At 43.5% G+C, this 23339-nt stretch overlaps 1 protein-coding gene across 2 annotated transcripts in view; it reads left to right on the top strand.

Moving 5' to 3' along the window:
- Window positions 1-23339, top strand: part of avl9 (AVL9 homolog (S. cerevisiase)) — a 145025-nt gene that overhangs the window by 63244 nt on the left and 58442 nt on the right. Inside the window, exons 7-8 of one of the 2 annotated variants that reach the window (XM_078539792.1) lie at window positions 520-560; window positions 18440-18478. In XM_078539792.1, the coding sequence (XP_078395918.1) occupies window positions 520-560; window positions 18440-18478 (80 nt within the window). The remainder of the gene's footprint in view (window positions 1-519; window positions 561-18439; window positions 18479-23339) is intronic. The other variant, XM_078539793.1, reaches the window with a different exon arrangement.

Genomic DNA, 23339 nt, shown 5'->3' on the forward strand with positions numbered 1-23339 from the left:
ATGAATGGTTTTGATGGTTTCTCCTTATTAATGTATTTCCAACAGTGGAGGGCTTGGTAACCAGAGGACACACATTTAAGGTAATTGGAAAAAGAACCAGAAGAAAGATAAGCAGTTTTTTTACATAATGTGTTACCGTCTGGAATTCAGTGCCTGAAAGGGTGGTGGAAGCTGATCAAATAACTTTCAAAAGGGTATTGAATAAATACTTGAAGGAGAAAAAATGGATGCTTAATGGGGAAAGGACAGGGTAGTCGAGCTAATGGGATATCTCTTTCAAAGAACCTGCATAGAAACAATGGGCCAAATAGCTTCCTTCTGTGTTGTATCATTCTATGATTCTCTAACAAGTCTAGTACCTGTTGAAGGAAGACAGATGGCAAGTCTCCTACCTGCCAAATGAATGGGAAGAGGGATTGTGAGTCCAGTACTGTCAATCTTCTATTGCAATTATTCTGTTCTTTAGGGAGGCTTAATAGTTTTGTTGTAATTTCATATAAATTGGGACTTTGTTTTTAGGTCTGTCTCCACGGGACCTGGTTCTCCATTTCAGACACAAGGTACAGTAGCTGATATTAGCAATTTTTCCACTGATTTAGTTTCGTTTTGGTTTACTGTTGGGGCTATTTTAATCTTGACATAAAAGAAAATGTGATAATAGCTAGTTGATTGATTCCTGAGTTATAACGTGGCATTAATTCTGCATCTCTGGGTGTTCACAAATGTATGTTCTTACTTTGTAGCATTCTATATGAACTGCATGAGCAGACCAAGCAATGGTGTTCTTCTCTTGGGGAAAGTTTACAACTGGTGACTGTACTTTTAAGACATTCCGACGTAATATCCTAAATGTGAGACATCTCCTAGTCTCTCATTTTTTTCTGTACACAATCTCCAGTTCACCCAAAAGTTTGCATTTTCTTCCTTGCAATCCTGATCTTAGATCGTCACCTTCGGAATACTTGTCCTAATGCATAAACCCCACAATGCCATAGTCCTTCTTTATTGCAATCCTCCCCAGTACTATGTCCCAGCAATCACCCTCTACTTCCTTGTCCTATGCTTCTGTATGGCCCCCTACTTCTGTTCTATGTTTGGCACCAGCTTCAGCCATCAAAATCCTATACTCTGGAATGCTTTTCCTAAATCCTTCCACCTTGATACCTTCCCCTCTCCTCAGAAAACCCCTCAACACCTACCATTTCTATCCTGGTTTTGACCATCTCACATAATTCACTCTCTCTGCTTAGGTTCCTGAAATTATTCTTATTTTTTGTTACATAAAAGGTGCCATAAAAGTACACTATGTTGCTGAAGATGATGAGCTGTGACTCATTATTGGTCCTTCTGTCTGGCAAAATATTCTGCATCAACTGTCTGGCTAACAGAAGCCAAAAACACATTTCAGTATTCAAAATTGTTATTTGATAAGAATTACTCTTTTATTTTTCCTAAACTTGTTGTCATAAAGAAGAAGAAATCAATTTGCTAAAAATGCATTCTTACTTTTAATGTGTTTACTGCTCCAAAAGCATAGATCTCCTACTCTTCTCCACTGTTGTCTAGCTGAGTGAGGCTACCTAACCCTGGTGCCACTCTTGCCTACTCAGTTGTAGCCAGTGGATTTTCTTTCCACACCTGTGCAGTTAACGCTAGAGCCCACAAGAATTTGTCCTCGGCTCCCTCCTGTTTCTCAGTTCTACCCCATCGCCACTTACCTTGACCCCCTCTACTATCTCTGTGTTATCAGACTGCTCGCCCAACATCCGATCCGAAATGAGCTTAAATTTTCTTCAATTCAACATTAGGAACTTGGATGAAGGGACCGAATGTATGGTTGCTAAATTTGTGATTGACACAAAGCTAGGTAGGAAAGTAAGTTGTCAAGAGGACATGAAGAGTCTACAAAGAGATTTAGATTGGGCAAAAATTTGACAGATGAACTATAATGTGGAAAAATGTGAACCTGTCCACTTTGGCAGGTAGAATAGAAAAGCAGAGTATTATTCGACAGGTGAGGGACTGCAGAACTCTATGGTACAGAGGGATCTGAGTGCCCTGGTACATGAATATCAAAAAGTTGATATGCAGGCACAGCAAGTGATTAGGAAGACAAATGCAATGTTGGCTTTTATTGCAAGAGGAATTGATTATAAAATTAGGGAAGTGTTGCTGCAGCTGTACAGGGCAGGGCATTGGTTAGACCACATCCGGAGACTGTGAACAGTTTTGGTCCCCTTACTTAAGAAAGGATATATTTGTATTAGAAGCAGTTCAGTGAAGGTTCAATCATCTGATTCCTGGAAAGGTTGAGCAGGGTGGGCCTATACTCTTTGGCTTTTAAAAGAATAAGAGGTGAACATATAAGATCCTGAGTGGACTTGACAGGGTGGATGCTGAGAGGATGTTTCCCCTCGTTGGGGTGTCTAGTACTAGGGGATACAATTTAAACATCAGGGGTCTCCCATTTAGTACTGAGTTGAGATTTTTTTTTCTCAGAGGATCTTTATTCTGTGGACTTCTCTTCCCCAGAGAGCAGTGGAGGCTGGGTCATTGAATATGTTCAGGACTGAGTTAGATAAACTTTTGATCGACAAAGGAGTCGAGGGTCAAGGGGTACAGACAGGAAAATGAAGTTGATGCCACAATCAGATCAGCCATGTTCTTATTGAATGGCGGAGCAGGCTCCATGGACTGAATAGTCTACTCCTACTCCTAATTTTTGTGTTCTTGTGGAAGAGCAAAGCCATTGTCTTCAGTCCTCACACAAATTCCACTCCCTAGCATCTTGCAATTTCCTGGCAGCTGTCTAAGGCTGAATCAGACTATTTGCAGCTTTGATGTCATATTTGACCCTGAGCTGAGCTTTTGTCCCAATATCCTCACCATCAACAGGAGTGCCTTCTTCCACCTCCTGTAACATCGCCCATATCCACCCTTGCTTGGCACATCTGCCTCTGAAACGCTCATCAATGCTTTTGTTACTTCTAGACTTGACTATTCCAATGCTTTCCTCACTGGCCTCCCATCTGCCGCCCACCATAAACTTGAGTGCATCCAAAGCTCAGTTACCAATATCCATATTTGCACCACGTTTTGCCCACTCATCGCTCCTATCCTCAATAACCTACATTAGCCACTGGTTCACAACACTAGGATTTCAAAATTCTCATCAAACACATCCCATGAATTAATATAACAAAAGTACAGTAATTCCTCACTTAACATTGACTCGATCCATCTTGTCGCTGATAAAATAGGGAATGTGTATCCTTTTAACATTGCGATGTTCGCTATAATGTTGTTTGCCAGAGAGTTCCTGTTCCATGGCCTGCACATCCCAAGTGCTCACAATGCACCTGCAGGTAGCAACCTCAGTTCTCGTAGTTTTCACTGGTCAGCTGTTCCTCCTGCTCTTCGACTGAGGTGCAACTAGCGAATATTGCTAATTCCCTTTACAGCTTGCTGAGCTTTTTATCTGCTCTTGACCCAGGGGAGATTGAGGTTCTGTTCCTATCTGGAACTTCTTAATCTGTTCCTCCCTCCATCTGCTCTCACTGTTAAAGTTTCCAGTGTCTACCACTGGGAGCTCCTTCAGCTTTTTAAAAATTCATTCATTCATGGAGTGTGGATGTCACTGGATGGCCAGCATTTATTGCCCATCCCTAACTGCCCTCGTTCAGAGGGCATTTGAGAGTTAATCACATTGCTGTGGGTCTGGAGTCACATGTAGGCCAGACCAGGTAAGGGCTGCAGGTTTCCTTCTGTAAAGGGCATGGGTTTTTACAACAATCAACAATGGTTTCATGGTCATCATTAGAATTTTAATTCCAAATTTTTATTGAATTCAAATTCCAAATTCGAACCCAGGTCCCCAGAAGATTACTAGTCCAGCGACAATACCGCTACATCACTGCCTCCCCTTTTCTAGCACCAGCGCCATCTTCTGCTACTAAATGGAATCCAGTCACTCTGAAACCAGGCGGCTGGTGAGTGTAACCCTTTTTACACTCATTTACATTTAGATTTATTTCATATTAATAAATTTTTTTTTATTTTTAAACATTATTTCATTTAGGAATGTAGGAATTTAGAAATGTACAGTGTTATGATCCCAGCTGAGGTTACCACTGGACAAGCCTGATCCCAGGGTGGAACCCAGATGATAGATCCTAACTTTTATTTGTTTAAATACATGGAGAGTAGCTACTGAACAGAATCACAGGAGTCAGCTGATGAACTTTTAACAAAAGAATGAAACATTCATCAAACAAAAAAAACTATATTACAATACTCCTTCACCCACAACTATGCCTTTACAGATATATACAGATTTGTAAGGATAACACAAATTACAAAAGCTATCTTATCCTTTAATGTCCACAGTAAGTTCACAGTCCATGTGCCAATAGGTATCCTATGGTCATACACACCACACACTGAAACCAAGTGACAGATGCCGCTTCAATCAGATGCTATAAATCTCTCATCAGCTCACTCCCAGTTGTTTGTCACATTGTGAGCCAACCAGTCTCACTGAACCCTTTCTGTCACACAAGGGTTTCCAATCTCCACTCTCCAAGATCTTGCTTTGGAATCTTCTCCCAAACCGACGCTTTCTCTCCGATTCCTTCCGCAAGGGTTCACCTCTGGGGTTTCGAACTCTCCTCCCAATGTTCCACTTCCCTTGGTCACCACATGCATTCAAGCTGTCTTCCACGCACTTTTTCTCACCGATTCAGCCATCAACAGTACTACTTCTTCACATGCCCATAGCAAAGAGTTACAGACCTTTCGTTGTCTCTTTGGACCTTCTTGCCTCTCACTTTAAGTCTGCTTTCTAAAGCATTTGTCTTTTTAAATTTGAAGCTTGGAGCCTTTCTCTCTGCCTCTCACTCTTAACTTCACTTAACAGGACCTTTTCCAGGTTCCTGTCCTTCTTTTGACTGGAAGGTCTGCTTGGGTCTTTCTCTTGTTCCATTCCCCTGAATTTTGGGGTCTTTTCTTTAGTTTGGGGCTGGCTATCTGTCCCCTTTCTAGGCTGTTTCACCAACAGCTATCTTCAGAACCAGTTGAACTCCAACAGCTTCCAAAACTGTCTGTCTCCTGTGTGTGTCTGTGGGAGGGATCTGCCACTCAGGCCCCCTGTTGCTAGGCAACAGTCCAATTCTTCTACCCTTGTTTGTTTACCTTCTCTTTAGGAGTTGTAAAACCCCTCATTAGAATTGCAAGCACCCTTTTAACGTGAAACTAAAGCTCAAATTGACCTTTCTTAACACACACGTACAGAACTACAAATCAAACTTAAAATTTAAAGCCAAACCTCATTCATAACATCTAAAAATACTAATATACTAATATCTATTTCTTAACAACAGTTTCAAATGATAACCTTTTAATGAAAGCAGAGAATGCTGGTAAAGCTTGAGAGCAAGATCACAGAATTGTTATGGTGTAAAATCAGGCCTGCAGCATCTGTGGAGAGAGAAACAGAGATAATGTTTCAAGTTCAGTATGACATTTCTTGGGAAATAGAGGTAGAAATGTGATGGGTTTTATGCTGTTGAAAAAGTGGGGTGGGGCAGGAGGAGCGAATTGAAAGATCAGGGATAAGTTGGAGGGTAGGAGAGATTAAATGACAATGATGGCATGGAGCACAAGACAAAGGGAGTGGTAATGATAGTATAAAGACAAAGGTCTTAGTCCAGAGTAGGTGTGAATAGCAAAATGAAGGTCAACACTGTCTGGAAAGCAAAATAGCAGAATATGTTAATAGCAGAAAAGAGGGTCAGCGCTGTCTGAAATAAAAATATAAGGACAAATTACATACTGCAACTTAGGCGAAAAAGTTCAAATGGGAGACAGAGTTCATGGTCTGAAGTTGTTCAACTCAATATTGAGTCCAGAAGGCTATAGAGTGCCTAATCGGAAGATGTGGCATTGTTCCAACAGCTTATGTTGGGCTTCACTGGAATATTGTAGCAGGGCGAGAACAGAAATGAGAGCAAGATCACAGATTAGTTATGGTGTAAAAGGAGGCCATTCAGCCCATCGTGTCTGCACTGGCTCTCTGAGCATTTTAACTTAGTGCCAATCTCCTGCCTCTTCCCTGTGACCCTGCACGTTGTTTCTATTTAAATATCATCCAATGCCCTCTTGAGTGCCTCAGTTGAGCCTGGCTCCACTACACTTCCAGGCAGTGCATTCCAAACCCTAACTACTTGCTGTGTGAAGAAGTATTTTCTCACCTCACATTTGCTTCTTTTGGAAAACACTTTAAAGCTGTGCCCTCTGGTTCTCTATCCATTTACGAGTGGAAACAGTTTCTCCCTATCAACTCTGTTTCTGACCGCTCATGATTTTGAAAACTTCTATCAAGTCTCCTCTTTGTTTTCCTTGGTGAGGAAAAGATTGTCTCAACTTCTCCAGTCTTTCCTCATAACTGAAGCATCATCCCTGGAACCATTCTCATAAACCTCTTCTGCACTCTCTCCAATGCAGTCACATCTTTCCTATAGTGTGGCGCCCAGAACTGTACACAATACTCCAGCTGAGGTCTAGCCAGTGTCTTATATAAGTTCATTATAACCTCCCTGCTCTTGTACTCTATGCCCCTGTTAATGAAGCCTAGAATACTGTATGCTTTAGTAACAGCCCTCTCTGCCTTCCCTGCCATCTTTAATACGCACATAGACAGTACATAAACACCCAGGTCTCTCTGCTCCTGCAAACCCTTTAGAATAGTATCCTTTATTTTGTACTGTCTCTCCATGTTCTTCGTACCGAAGTGTATTACCTCACACTTCTCCATATTGAACTTCATCTGGCACCTGTCTGCCCACTCCATCGACTTGTCAATGCCCTTTTGAAGTTCTACACTGTCCTCCTCACAGCTTACAGTTCTCCCAAGTTATGTATTGTCCACAAACTTTGAAATTGCCCCCTGCGCACCAAGATCTAGATCATTTATTTATATATATACATCAGGAAGAGCAAGGATCCCAATACCGACCCCTGGGGAACTCCACCACAAACCTTCTTCTAGCCCGAAAAATACCCAATAACCATTACTCTCTGTTTCCTATCCCTCAGCCAATTTTGTATCCACGTTGCTACTGTCCCTTTTATTCCATGACCTATAACATTCCTCATAAGTCTGTTGTGTGGCACTGTATTGAAAGCCTTTTGAAAGTCCTTATACGCCACATCAACAGCCTTGCCCTCATCAACAATCTTTGTTATCTCTTCAAAAAGCTCCAGAAAGTTAGTTAGACACAATTTTCCTTTAACAAATCCTTGCTGACTCTTCCCAATCAATCCAGTTTTCCATGTGACTATTAATTTTATCCCGAATAATTGCTTCTAGAAGTTTCCCCGCTAATTTTCTACCTAGCTCCCTAAATTCCGATTGCAGGACCACATCTCCCTTCTTACCTATGTCGTTAATACCAATGTGGACCATGACCTCTGGCTGTTTGCCCTCCCCCACAGCCATTCTGTGACATCCCTGACCCTGGCACCAGGGAGGCAACAAACCATCCCAGAGTCATGTTGACAGCTGCAGAAATGCCTGTCTGCTCCCCTAACTAAAGGATACCCTATCAGTACTACACTTCTGCTCTTCTTCCTTCCCTCCTGTGCAGCTGGGCCACCCATGGTGCCACGGGCTTGGCTCTTTCTGCCCTCCTCCAAGGATCCATCGCCCTCATCGATATCAAGATAGTGAAGTGAAATGGCAAGCAACAGGAAGGTCAGGTGACCACAGAAGTCACCACGCTGAAAGACTCTTTAAAGAATCAATACGTCGCCTTGGAAAACATGAGGCAATAAAAAAGATGTTGACTATTACTTCAGAAAATGCTGAGTTGAAACTATCAGTAGTGACAAAGCAATGCACTGAGGGCGGCATGAGTTGGCAAGAGGTCAACAAGAAAAAAAAAATTGAAGAACAACTGATTGTCCTTCACAATCAAATGCAAAAGGAGCACATAACCCTTCAGAAACATGAAGAACTGAAGACTCTTGAACAGCAGAATGGAAGAACAGCAGAACAAAGTTGCGGTTCTGTTCAATTATAAGAAAACTCAAGATGAAGCAATTGAACTTTGCAAAGAAAAGGAAAATCCTGCTGAAGGACCTTAGCACACTACAAGGATCCCTCAGATCTAAATTTGTTCCCCTGAAAAATTACAGAGAAGCAAAATGAATTTAATGTCATTGAACAAACTGAAGAACCAGTTTGCACAGAAGACTCGGCAATGTTCTATATTGTTTTATTCATTTATGCTGACTAGGCCAGCATTTATTGCCCATCCCTAAATGCTCTTGAGAAGGTGGTGGTGAGCTGCTTTCTTGAGCTGCTGCAGTCCCTGTGGTGTAGGTACATCCACAGTGCTGTTAGGGAGGGTGTTCCAGGATTTTGACCCAGCGACAGGGAAGGAACGGCGATATATTTCCAACTCAGGATGGTGAGTGGCTTGGAGGGGAGCTTCCAGGTGGTAGTGTTCCCTTGTGTTTGCTGCCCTTGTCCTTCTAGGTGGTAGCAGTGGTGGGTTTGGAAGGTGCTGCCTAAGGAGCCTTGGTGAGTCGCTGCAGTGCATCCTGTCGGTGGTACACACACTGCTGCTACTGTTCATCGGTGGTGGAGGGAGCGAATGTTTGTGGATGGGGTGCCAATCAAGCAGGCTACTTTGTCCTGGATGGTGTCAAGCTTCTTGAGTGTTGTGGGAGCTGCACCCATCCAGGCAAGCGGAGAGTATTCCATTACACTTCTGACTTGTGCCTTGTAGATGGTGGACAGGTTTTGGGGAGTCAGAAGCAGAGTTACTCTTTGCAGGACTCCTACCGTCTGAGCTCCTCTTATAGCTACACTATTTATATGGCTAGCCCAGTTTAGTTTCTGGTCAATGGTAACCCCCCCAGGAGGTTGATAGTGGGAGATTCAGCAATGGTAATGCCATTGAATGTCAAGGGGGTGATGGTTAGTTTCTCTATTGTTGGTGGTGATCATTGCCTGGCACTTGCATGGCGAGAATGTTGCTTGTCACTTGTCAGCCCAAGCCTGGATATTGTCCAGGTCTTGCTGCATTTGGACATGGACTGCTTCAATATCTGAGGAATCGCCAGTGGTGCTGAATATTGGGCAATCATTAGTGAACATCCCCACTCCTAACCTTATGATGAAAGGAAGGTCATTGATGAAGCAGCTGAAAATGGTTGGGCCAAGGACAGTACCCTCAGATACTCCTGCAATGATGTCCTGGAACTGAGATGGTTGACCTCCACCTACCACAACCATCTTCCTTTGTGCTAGGTATAACTCCAACCAAGCGGAGAGCATTCCCCGATTCCCATTGACTCCAGTTTTGCTAGGGCTTCTTGATGCCACACTCGGTGAAATGCTGCCTTGGTGTCAAGGGCAGTCACTCTCACCTCGGGAGTTCAGCACTTTTGTCCATGTTTGAACCCAAGGCTGTAATAAGGTCAGGAACTGAGTGACCCTGGTGGAACCCAAACTGGGTGTCAGTGAGCAGGTTGTTGCTAAGCAAGTGCCGCTTGATAGCACTGTTGGTGACCCCTTCCATCACTTTACTGATCTTCGAGAGTAGACTGATGGGGCATTAATTGGCTGGATTAGGTTTGTCCTGCTTTTTGTGTACCGCACCTGTGCAATTTTCCACATAGCTGGGTAGATGCCAATGTTGTAACTGTTTTGGAACAGCTTGGCTAGAGGTGCAGCAAGTTCTGGAGCACAAATATTCAGTACTATTGCCGGAATATTGTCAAGCCCATAGCCTTTGCAGTATCCAGTGTCTTCAGTCATTTCTTGATATCACGTGGAGTGAATCGAATTGGCTGGAGACTGGCATCTGTGATAATGGAGACTTCCAGAGGAGGCCGAGATGGATCATCTACTTGGCATTTCCGGCTGAAGATTGTAGCAAATGCTTCAGCCTCATCTTTTGCACTGATGTGTTGGGCTCCCCCATCATTGTGGATGGGGATATTCTTAGAGCCTCCTCCTTTAATGAGTTTTTAAAAATTCACTTATGGAATGTTAGCTTTGCTGGCTGGGCCAGCATTTATTGCCCACCCCTAGTTGTCCTTGAGAAGGTGGTGGTGAGCTGCCTTGAACCGCTGCAGTCCATGTGGTGTGCGTACACCCACAGTGCTGTTAGGGAGGGAGTTCCAAGATTTTGACCCAGTGACAGTGAAGGAACGGTGATATATTTCCAAGTCAGGATGGTGACTTGGAGGGGAACTTTTAGTTGATAGTGTTCCCATCCAACTGTTGCCCCTGTCCGTCAAGATGTTAGTAGTCGTGGGTTTGGAAGATGCTATCGAAGGAGCCGTGGTGAATTCCTGCAGTGCATCTTGTAGATGGTACACACTGCTGCTACTGTGCATCGGTGGTGGACGGTGTGAATGTTTGTGGATGTGGTGCCAATCAAGTGGGCTGCTTTGTTTAATTGTCCACCACCATTCACGACTGGATGTGGCAGGGCTGCAGAGCTTTGATCTGATCAGTTGATTGTTGGATCGCTTAGCTCTGTCTATCACTTGCTGATTGGCACACAAGTGGTCCTGTGATATAGCTTCACCAGCTATAGCTGACACCTCATTTTTACGTATCCCTGGTGCTGCTCCTGGCATGCCCTCTGAACTCTTAATTGATTCCCTGGCTTGATGGTAATGCTAGAGTGGGAGATATGCTGGGCCATGAGGTTACAGCTTGTGGTTGAGTACAGTTCTGCTGCTGCTGATGGTCCACAGCGCCTCATGAATGCCCAGTCTTGAGTTGCTAGATCTGTTCGAAATCTATCCCATTTAGCACAGCGGTAGTGCCACACAACACAATGGAGGATATCCTCAATGTGAAGATAAGACTTTGTCTCCACAACGACTGTGCGGTGGTCACTGCTACAGATACTGCCATGGACAAATGCATCTGCAGCAGGCAGGTTGGTGAGGATGAGGTCAAGTATGTTTTTCCCTCTTGTTGGTTTCCTCATTACCTGCCGCAGACCCAGTCTAACAGCTTTGTCCTTTAGAACTCAGCCAGCTTGGTCTGTGATGATGCTATCGAGCCAGTCTTGGTGATGGACATTGAGGTCCCCATCTGGAGTACATTCTACACCCTTGCCACCCTCAATGCTTCCTCCAAGTGGTGTTCAACATGGAGGAGCACTGATTCATCAGCTGAGTGGGGGGTGGGGTACGTGGTAATCAGCAGGAGGTTTCCTTACTCATGTTTGACCTGATGCCATGAGACTTTAAGGGTTTTAAGATGTTGAGGACTCCCAGGGCAACTCCCTCCCAACTGTATACCACTGTGCCGCCACTTTCAATTACTTTCATGTGGATCTGGAGTCACATGTAGGCCAGATCAGGCGAGGATGGCAGATTTCCTTTCCTTATCAACAGTCGAAAATGGTTTCATGGTCATCATTAGACTTTAATTCCAGATTTTTATTGAATTATAATTCCACCATTTGCTGTGGTGGGATTCGAGCCTGGGTCCCCAGAGCATCACCGTGGGTCTCTGGATTGCTAGTCCAGTGACAATACCCCTAAGCCACCGCCTCTCCAAGAGAAAGCCAAGAGGTACAGCTAAGAGACTGAAGAGCCAGCTGAATGGAAAGGAGGAGGCATTGAAAGGAAACGCCATCAAACTTAGAAAGATGCGAGCAGATAATGAATCTATGAGTAGCAAAGTTACAGAACTGAAACAAGTTAAGACTTCTCCAGAGACTGACCTGACCAATAGTGAAACTGAAATGAAAGACAAGGACAAAACTCTGCTGCAGACAGAGAAAGAAGAGACAGAAATAAGATCAGAAAATGCAAACCTGACCTGAAGCTCAAGGAACTAGAAGGAAAAGCACTGGGTGCCTGAAACGTACTGAGAACTATTGAGTTGTTGAAAAATAACTTAGCTGAAATGAAAATCAAGAACCTAGAATAAGTTCAACAGTTGCAAGAGAAAGTAGAAGCTCTAACAAAGGAGCGTGAAGAGTCTCAGAAACAACTAGATGAAGTAATATTAAAGAATGTGAACTTGAAGGATTGTACACAGGAATTAGGTTCTGCTTAGGAAAAACTGTTCAATGTCGAGATCCAACTTTCATGTACGAAAGATTAATTTGCTAATGAAAAATTAGAACTGGATGAACCTTAAGTATCAGAAGTATCTATTAAGTATTGTGAAAAATGCATGAAGTAGGAGAAGGAACAGCTGATGAATCAGAACAGTTGCTTGAATGTTACGCTCCCAGCTGAAATTACCCCTGGACAAGCCTGATCCCAGGGTGGAACCCAGCTTGCTAGACCCTAACTTTTATTTGTTTGTTTAGATACGTGGAGAATAGCTACTGAACAGAGTCACAGGAGTCAGCTGATGAGTGTTTAACAAAAGATCAAAACATTTATTTAACAAGAAAAAATGAACTATATTACAATACTCCTTCACCCACAACTAAATAGATATACACAGATTTATAAGGATCATACAAGTTCCAAAAGCTATCTTATACTTTAATGTTCACAGTAAATACACAGTCCATGTAAACCAATAGTCACCTGTGGTCAGACACACCACACTCTGAAACCAAGTGACAGATGCCACCTCAACCGGATGCTATGGATCTATCCTCAATTCCCCCCATATGCATGTCACCAGTCTCACTGAATGCCGTCTTTCACACGAGGGTTTCCAATCTCCAGTCTACAAGGACTCACTTTGGAATCTTCTCCCAAACCAACGCTTTCTCTCAGATGCCTTCCGCAAGAGTTCACCTCCAGGGTTTCGAACTCTTCTTCCGATGCTTCTGCTCCCTGGGTCGCCACATGCATTCAAGGTCTCTTTCTCGCACTCTCTCTCACCATCTCAGCCGTCAACTGTACCACTGCTTCACATACCCATAGCAAAGAGTTATAGACCTTCAGCCATCTCTTTGGACCTTCTTGTTCTTACAAGCTGTTCTCACTTTAAATCTGCTTTCTGCAGTTTTTCTGAATTCAAATCTGAAGCTTGGGGCCTTTCTTTCTGCCTCTCATTCTTAACTTCACTTAACAGAACGTTTTCCAGGTTTCTGTCCTTCCTTTGACTGGGAGGTCTGCTTTGGACTTTCTCCTGTTTATGTCTCACTCCTTTGGGACCTTTTGATTCTTTTGGGAAATTTGCAGCTCCCTCTCCATGTGTCCAGTCTTTCCGGGGTCTTGGCTTCAAACTGAACTTAAAACTGCTATTTCTTTAGCTTTTCTGTGTGTGTGGGAGGGACCTGCCTCTCTGGGCCCTGTAGCTAGGCAACAGCTCAATGCTTCTACCCTTACGTTTGGTTAACTTCTTAAGTCATAAACTCTCATTAGAAATGCAACCTCCTTTTTAAAGTGAAACTAAAACTCCATTTGACCATTCTTAATGTACTGATACAGAAATACAAATCAAACTTAACTTTAAAGTTAAAACTCATTCCTAACACCCACAAGTACCAATTTAACTTACTTAAACTATCTCTATTTCCTAACATGAATACAGAATTAACAACCAAAACTGATGAAATTCTTGAACTTCAATCTAATCTGAAGAACATGAAAGATGAGATGTGCAGTATGGATGAGAAAATTCAGACTTTAAAAACAGGTAACTCTGAAACAAAGACAAGTAAACTTCCCAAAGTAGTTGCTGAGCTGAATGAAAAGATTCCTAAGCTGGAAAAAGGATTGGAAAATAAGAGAGTAAATTGTGAAACAAGTGGAAATGAAGGTTCCATTTTCAAAACGTCAATGTCCAGCAAGATCATGGTGGATCCCACAGAAAAAGAAAATCTGAGTCCACTTTAGGAATGGACAGTTTGAACATTCCTTTCTGAAGGAACGAGACAAACCCAGTGTCTGAACAAAGCAGACGGGTTGTTGATAAAGAGAAGTTCAACTAGAAGGAGTGCTAAAAGTGAATTAAATGGAGAACGCCACATCTTGGAAACACAGGGTACTACAATTTCAACACCAAACCAACAACATCCATCCAAAGCAACTGAGATGGCTGCCATTCCTCCGAATGTGCTAGAACAAGATCTGGAAGAATTGTCAAATCTCCAGACCATCTGAATTTATAAAGTCAGAGATTTGAGGGGGAGAAGGGGTAGCATGTAAAGAAGATTGTCTGCCTTTGCATTTCTTAGCAGGCGAAGATTTTTAGGAAGGCTGTACTTATTGTTTGCAGGCTTGCTGGGGGCAAGTCAGGCCTATCCGTGATGGGCAGATTCTCCAACAGCAGGTGAAGGTGTAGTCGCTGCTGGGGCCAATTGGATCGATCCCTTTCTTTTACTTTTTCATGCTGGGTCTTTGCTCAGTCTTAAAGACGGTTGTAGCACTCTTGATGTGGCATCTCCAAGCATCATGATCTATGGCCTGCGTTTCCCACTGGCGATGGTCAAAGCGGCACACAGAGAGGGACTTCTCAGGGAGTCCTTGAAATGTTTGCGTGGGACCCTCTGTTTAGTTTACCTGTGGTCAGCTCTCCATACAGCACAATCTTGGGTAGGCAACCATCATCCATCCACCCAACGCAGTTGGCTTTGCAGGAGGATGGCCTTGATGGTGGTGATGTTGACTGTTCCCAGGATTTCGATGTTTGTGATGTGGCCCTGCTAGTGGATCTTGAAGGTGCTGTGAAGGCAGTGCTGCTGGAAGCACTCTAGAACGTGAACATGACAGCGGTAGAGGCCCATGACTTGGGCTATACAGAAGAGTGGTCAGTACCACGGCCTTGTACACTTTGAGTTTGGTCTGTGCTCTGAGGCTGTGGTTGTTCCACTCTCGTTTGTAGAGTCTGTCGAATGCGCTGTTTGCTTTTAAAAACCTATTGTCTACTTCCTTGTCTATGGTGGCATCAAACAAGATGACTGTATTGTAAATATATTTGGGTAAGGACTTGGAGGTGTAGTATAAGGGTAAAAGCAAAATACTGCAGGTGCTGGAAATCTGAAATTAAAACAAAATGCTGGAAAAAACTCAGCAGTCTGACAGCATCTGTGGAGAGAGAAACAGAGTTAAGGTTTTGAGTCTGTATTACTTTTCAGAGATCTGAAAAAGAGTTATATGGACTCGAAATGTTAACTCTGTTTCTCTCTCCATGGATGCTATCAGACCCGCTGTAGTTTAAGGGTGTTCAGGCTGAATAGGGTTAATGTGGGTCTGGAGAACAGTACCCCCCCACAGTATGATGTAGAGAGTCACATGATGGTAGACTGTATACTAGAGTCTGGAAGAAGCTAACATGAAGACAGCACCCATGCAGGGCTGTATCTTGGAGATGTATATAGTTATGGGTTACCAATAAACAGTTTATGTTCAACCATACAAGCCTCCACACCAGACCTTTTAATGAGGTATCAACAGCCCTACAACAGCCTTGTCCCTGGTTATCTTTGTAATCTCCAGCCCCACAATCCTCAGAAGTATCTGTGCTATCCTAATTCTGGCCACTTGTGCATGCCCAATTTTAATCACTCCACCATTGTGCTTCACTTGCCTAGGCCCAAAGCTCTCGAGTTCCCTCCCTAAAGCTCTCCACCTCTCTACCTCGTTTTCCTCCTCTGACACACTCCTTTTTTCAAGCTTTTGGTCAACTAGCCTAATATCTCCTTAGATCACTCTGTGTCATACTTTGTTTTATAATGCTCCTATGAAATGCCTTGGGGAATTTTTATTAAAGGTGCTATATAAATATAAGTTGTTGTTTCCCCTCATGGAGATGTGTATGGTATGTACCTGAGCTTTGTCCTCTTTGAAGGCCTGCCATCTTTTACCCATCAGTTTTTGATTCCAATCCAACTAGACCAAATCTCCTTTCAGCTCACTGAAATTAAACCCCCTTCAGTTAAATATTTTAATGTTTGATTGTTCCTTGACCTTTTCCAAAAGTGATCACTGTTTCCCAAATTCTTCCCTGTGATCACTGTTTTCCAAGTGCTCCCCCACTGAAACATATTTCACTTGTCACCTTCATTCCTGAGAAGCAGATGCAGCATTGCTTCCTTCCTCCCTTATTAGGCTGGAAGTTCCCTTGTATGTATTTCAGGAATTCCTCCTCCTCTTTGGCCTTAATACTGTTACTATAGCGATCTACATTAGCTTAATTGATATTCCCTATTATCATTACCCTATAATTATCGCTTCTTTCTGAAATTTGCCTGCAAATTTGCTCCTGTATCTCCTCCCACTATTAGGTGACCTATATCACATACCCAGTAACATCCTCTATTTCTGACCAGTTAGATTCTGCCTTTGCATGCTCATCTTCATCATCCAGTGCTATAGTAGTTTCTTGGATCAATGCCATCACTTTATTATCTTTTGTGAATATATTGTTGCCAGGAATATTAAGTTCACAATCCTCCCTTTGAGCCAGATCTCAGTTATTGCCGCTATTTAATAATCCCGTTTTTGAATTTGTGCTTGCAGTTCATCAACTTCATTTACCACACACAAGCATTCATGCACATGCAACCTGAACTTATCCAAGTCACCTTGCAATCCCCCCCCCACCCTACGCTGATTCCTCCTATTATTCTAATGCTGTTTGTCTTTTCAGTCCTCTGTGCAGCTTGTTTCTCCTTTATAATGCGACATCCTCGTACCTCTTTCTCCGCTAAATTAGTTTAGATTCTCCCCCAAAGCACTAGTTAACCTCTCTATGAAAGCATTGGCCCCAGTCAATCTTAAACAAATCCCTCCTGTCCCCAAGCTAGTCCCAATGCTCCAGGAATCTGAAACCTTCTCTTCTGTACAATTTCTCCAGCCACTTGTAAACCTCTCTAGCCCACTATTCTTACACTCATCACCATGTGACACTGGGATAAATCATTTGAGGTCCCGCTCTATAATTTTTTTCTCCAATTGCTGAAAGCCTGCCTGCAAGACCCTCAACCCAGTTTCTTCCTATGTTCCTCCTTCAATTTGGTCGACTGTATTCGCTGCTCAATGCGGTCTCCTCTACATTGGAGAGACTAAACGCAGACTGGGTGACCACTTTGCAGAACACCTTCGTTCAGTCCACAGGCATGACCCAGACCTTCCTGTCGCTTGCCATTTTAACACTCCACCCTGCTCTCTTGCCCACATGTCCGTCCTTGGCCTGCTGCAATGTTCTAGTGAAGCTCAACGCAAACTGGAGGAACAGCACCTCATCTTCCGACTAGGCACTTTACAGCCTCCTGGACTTAAAGTTGAGTTCAACAATTTCAGACCATGAACTCTATCTTCCATCGTGACCACTTTTTAAATCCAAATTTTATTTTATTTATTTATTTATTTATTTTATTTTATTTTATTTGTTAATTTTTTTAAATTATTTTCCCTCAACCCCTCCGCCCCTCACAGGGCCACCTATCACTTGTTTCTGTGTTGTGCTTTCACAGAGCACTGACCCTTGCTCTTCTATTAACACCTTTTGCTGTTTTACCTTTATGCCACTATCAGCACCAACTCACCAAGGCTTTTTCGATAGCACCTTCCAAACCCTTGACTTGTACCACCTAGCAGGACAAAGGCAGCAGCAGCATGGGAACACCACCATCTGCAAATTCCCATCACCTCCCAGACACCTTACTGACTTGGAACCAAATTCAACCCGGCCAATTACCGCCCCATCCGTCCACTCTCAATCATCAGCAAAGTGATGGAAGGGGTCGTCAACGGTGCTATCAAATGGCACTTAAGCAGCAATAATTCCTGCGCCATATAAGAACTTAAATGTAAAGATAAATAAATAAGATACAGCTTCTGATTCTGTCTCCACAACCTATCCCTCTGTGTTGCCTGTGAGCTAACTTTTCAGTTTTTTCCTTCATGCCCTTGTTTTTGTTAAAGGGGCTCTCTAAGTTTCAGCTCCACTGTGTTGAAATATATTTTGCTGTGCTCCCAAAGTGCACTCCTTTTAAGATGCTCCATAAAGCCAGTACCTTTGACCAATCTTTTGGTCACCTGTCCTGTTGTTCCCTCCTTTGGCTTGGTACCAATTGTCTAATTAAGATAAAGGCAAAATACTGCGGATGCTGAAAATCTGAAACAAAAACAAAAAGTGCTGGAAAAACTCAGCAGATCTGACACCTTCTGTGGGGAGAAAGGCAGAGTTAATGTTTTGAGTTCGTATGACTCTTCAGAGTCTTCAGACTGTTCTGAAGGAGAGTCATACGGACTCGAAACATTAGCTCTGTCTTTCTCTCCACAGATGCTGTCAGACCTGCTGAGTTTTCCTGCACTTTTTGTTTTTGTTGTCGTACTAAGCAAGTTGGAACTGCTTACTATGCTAAAGGTGTGATATGAATGCAAGTTATTGTACTCAATTGTTGTTATTCTTGCAAAGTTAGCATTTAAATATGTCAATAGTGGTCCTGTGAGTGGTGATAGAAAGTGCTAACTTTTTGTTTTGCAGACAATAATTCTCTTCAAGTTGATTCTTTTAGAGAAGAAGGTAAGTAGTCCTGCTGAATGTTAATGAGCTGAGTGTCAGAAGTAATGCTTAGGTGTTCAGAATATTTGTATAAATAGCAATGTTCATATATTTGTTTCCTGCTGGAAAGGCTCTCCATACACTACAGGATTAAAGCAATGCATGTCTACATGTACCAATATCCAGGTTTGGAATGAGTGTGCCATGCATTTTTTATTTGTCACAACTAGTGAAGCAATGACCATTTCTAAAAAGAGAGCCTAACCACCTCCCCTTGGCATTCAACGGTACTGTCATCATTGAACCTTCACCATTAACATCTTGTGACCAGAAACTGAACTGGTTCATTAACATAAATGGCATGGCTACAGAGCAAGTCAGAGGCTGGCTGTTCTATGGTGAATGGCTCACTTTTTGACTCCCAAAAGATTCTCTACCAACCACAACGTATAAGTCAGGAATATGATGAAGTTCTTTCCACTTAACTCGATAGGTGTCCAATAACACTCCAAAATCTTACCAGCATTGATTATAAAGTAGTCTGCTTGATTTGTACCCCATTCACCATCTAAACCATACACTCTACCCTCCACCCTCCATTACTGTGAACGGTGGCTGCAGTATGTATTACCTACATCGTTCACTGTAACAATTCATCAGAGCTTCTTTGGTAACACCCTTGATCTTGCAGCCTCCATCACCCAGAAGAATAAGGGCAGCAGGTGCCACATCCTCCAAGTTCTCCTCTTTAGCCACACATAATTCTGACTAGGATGTGTATCACCATTCCTTCTTCGTCACGAGGTTAGAATCCTGGAACTCCCTATCTAACAGCACTGTGGACACCTTCCCCACATGGGCTGCAGCAGTTCAAGGAAAGGCCCACCATCACCTTCAGGCAACTAATGCTGGCCTTGCCAGTGACATCCAAATCTCAAAACTTAATTTAAAAAGGGCACTCTTGGCATTGTCACAGTGATGTGACCTGTGCATGAGTGTTATTGATCTGTAATTTCACCGCTGACCAAACATATACCGAACTGTTTAAAAAGAACATTTTAAGTACAAGAAAAGACACTGACTAAAGATGACCACAAGTCAACTGACATCTGGTATTGCCAGTGACCAATTTCTGGAAAGTTCCAATGCGGGATACAATTCAGACATTCCATAACATCCTTCTCTGGAATTTCATGCCTGAGGATGCTGAGGACTTTTTCAAGTGTACTGGACATAACATTTACATTCCTATTAGACTACCTCTCCAGCAGAGACGGACAGTCTGCTAGAACAATAGTTATGTAAAAGATGTTTTACTATCTCACCATGATGGATAATAACTCAGTCAAGGGTTTAATGGCTGGGACATTACAGAATCTAACTATCCTGGAACACATCATAATACAGTAAAACAATCAAGTCAGAGGAAGTACAGCTGCATTAAGATTCAAGGGAGTAAGGCAAGGTTGGATGGCCTCTACTTTAATGCCAGGAGTATTACAGGTAAAACGGATGAGTTAAGGGTGAGGATTGACACGTGGAATTGTGATATAGTAGCCATCACTGAGATGTGGTTGAGGGAAGGGCAGGATTGGCAGCTCAACATTCCAGGATATAGAATCTTCAGGCGAGTCAGGGGAGGGGGTAAAAGAGGAGGAGGTGTTGCATTATTAGTAAAGGAGTCAGTTACTGCAGAAAGGAGAGATGATATCTTGGAGGGGGCATCGAATGAAGCTTTGTGGGTAGAGCTTAGGAATAAAAAAGGGGCAGCCACATTGTTAGGTGTTTATTATAGACCCCCAGATAGTCAGCGAGAAATTGAGGAGCAAATATGTGTACAGTTTGCGGAGGTGTGTAAAAACAAAAACAATAGGGTAATTATATTAGGTGATTTCAACTTTCCCAACATTAATTGGGATAGACATAGTGTTAAGGGCTTGGATGGAGTGGATTTCTTGAAATGTGTACAGGAGAACTTTTTAGGTCAATATATAGAGGGTCCAACAAGGGACGGTGCAGTGCTGGACCTAATTCTGGGGAATGAAGCCGGACAGGTGGCTGAGGTGGTGGTGGGCAAACATTTTAGCGATAGCGACCACAACTTGGTACAGTTTAATGTAAAAGCGAAAAACTGCGGATGCTGGAAATCCAAAGCAAAAACAAAAATACCTGGAAAAACTCAGCAGGTCAGGCAGCATCTGCGGAGAGGAACACAGTTAACGTTTCGAGTCCGTATGACTCTTCAACAGAACTAAGGAAAAATAGAAAAGAGGTGAAATATAAGTTGGTTTAAGGGGGGAGGGGGGGTGGGACAAGACGAGCTGGATAGAGGGCCAGTGATAGGTGGAGATAACCAAAAGATGTCACAGACAAAAGGACAAAGAGGTGTTGAAGGTGGTGATATTATCTAAGGAATGTGCTAATTAAGGGTAGAAAGCAGGACAAGCAAGGTACAGATAGACCTAGTGGGGGTGGGGTGAAGGAATCGAAAAAGGCTAAAAGGTAGAGATAAAACAATGGATGGAAATACATTTAAAAATAATGGAAATAGGTGGGAAAAGAAAAATCTATATAAATTATTGGAAAAAACAAAAAGGAGGGGGAAAATCGGAAAGGGGGTGGGGATGGAGGAGAGAGTTCATGATCTAAAATTGTTGAGCTCAATATTCAGTCCGGAAGGCTGTAAAATGCCTAGTCGGAAGATGAGGTGCTGTTCCTCCAGTTTGCGTTGAGCTTCACTGGAACAATGCAGCAGGCCAAGGACGGACATGTGGGCATGAGAGCAGGGTGGAGTGTTAAAATGGCAAGCGACAGGGAGGTCTGGGTAATGCTTGCGGACAGACTGAAGGTATTCTGCAAAGCGGTCACCCATTCTGCGTTTGGTCTCTCCAATGTAGAGGAAACCGCATTAGGAGCAACGAATGCAGTAGACTAAGTTGAGGGAAGTGCAAGTGAAATGCTGCTTCACTTGAAAGGAGTGTTTGGGCCCTTGGACGGTGAGAAGAGGGGAAGTAAAGGGGCAGGTGTTGCACCTTCTGCAGTTGCATGGGAAGGTGCCGTGGGAAGGGGTTGAGGTGTAGGGGGTGATGGAGGGGTGGACCAGGGTATCCCGGAGGGAACGATCCCTGCAGAATGCCGCCGGGGGGGGTGAAGGGAAGATGTGTTTGGTGGTGGCATCATGCTGGAGTTGGTGGAAATGGCGGAGGATGATCCTTTGAATGCAGAGGCTGGTGGAGTGATAAGTGAGGACAAGGGGGACCCTATCATGTTTCCGGGAGGGAGAGGAAGGTGTGAGGGCGGATGTGTGGGAGATGGGCCGGACACGGTTGAGGGCCCTGTCAACCACCGTGGGTGGAAAACCTCGGTTAAGGAAGAAGGAGGACATGTCAGAGGAACTGTTTTTGAAAGTGGCATCATCAGAACAGATGCGACGGAGGCGAAGGAACTGAGAGAATGGGATGGAGTCCTTACAGGAAGCGGGGTGTGAGATGCTGTAGTCGAGGTAGCTGTGGGAGTCGGTAGGCTTGTAATGGATATTGGTGGACAGTCTATCACCAGAAATTGAGACAGAGAGGTCAAGGAAGGGAAGGGCTATCTGTACCTTGCTCGTCCTGCTTTCTACCCTTAATTAGCACATTCCTTTAGATAATATCAGCACCTTCAACACCTCTTTGTCCTTTTGTCTGTGACATCTTTTGGTTATCTCCACCTATCACTGGCCCTCTATCCAGCTTGTCTTGTCCTACCCCGCCCCCCCTTAAACCAGCTTATATTTCACCTCTTTTCTATTTTTCCTTAGTTCTGTTGAAGAGTCATACGGACTCGAAACGTTAACTGTGCTCCTCTCTGCAGATGCTGCCTGACCTGCTGAGTTTTTCCATGGTACAGTTTAAGTTTGTTATGGACAAAGAAATAGACAAGTTACAAAAAAATGTTTTGGATTGGGGGAGAGTGGATTTTGGTAAAATAAGGCAGGATCTGGCCAAGGTAGACTGGGAACAGTTACTTGTGGAGAAATCTACAGAGGAGCAGTGGGGGGTGTTCAAAAAGGAAATGGGGAGGGTACAGGCTCAACATGTTCCCTCTAGGGTGATAGGAAGGAGTAACAAGCCCAGAGAAACATGGATGACCAGAGATATTCAGGTTACGAGGAGAAGGAAAAGAGAGGCTTTTAGCAGATACAAGATCAGCAGAGGCATTAGTGGAGTACAGAAGGTGCAGGGTGGAGCTTAAGAAAGCAATTAGGAGAGCAAAGAGGGGATATGAGAAAGCCCTGGCTGGTAAAAGTAGAGAAAACCCCAAGATATTCTATAAGTATATCAATGGGAAGAGGATAACCAGGGAAAGAGTAGGGCCCATAAGGGACCGAGGGGGCAATCTATGGGTGGAGCCAGAGGACATCGCTAGAGTGTTGAATGAATACTTCACATCTGTCTTCACCCAAGAGAATGAGGATGAAGGTATTGAACTCGGGGAGAGAGACTGCGAGGTTCTTAAGCAAATTGATATAGGGAGTGACAAGGTATTGGAGGTGTTGGCAGGCTTAAAAGTGGACAAATCTCCAGGTCCAGATGATTTGTGTCCCAGACTGCTGAGGGAGGCAAGGGAGGAAATCGCAGGGGCTCTGACCCAAATTTTTAATTCCTCTCTGGCCACGGGGGAGGTGCCAGAGGACTGGAGAACAGCTAATGTGGTTCCACTATTTAAGAAGGGTTGTAGAGCTAAGCCAGGGAACTACAGGCCAGTGAGTCTCACGTCAATGGTAGGGAAACTATTGGAGAAAGTTCTGAAGGATAGTATCTATCTCCACTTGGAGAGGCAAGGTTTGATCAGGGATAGTCAGCATGGCTTTGTCAGAGGGAAGTCATGCCTAACAAATTTG

This window comes from Cetorhinus maximus, chromosome 4, assembly GCF_964194155.1.
Source record: "Cetorhinus maximus chromosome 4, sCetMax3.hap1.1, whole genome shotgun sequence".
NCBI lineage: Eukaryota > Metazoa > Chordata > Chondrichthyes > Lamniformes > Cetorhinidae > Cetorhinus > Cetorhinus maximus.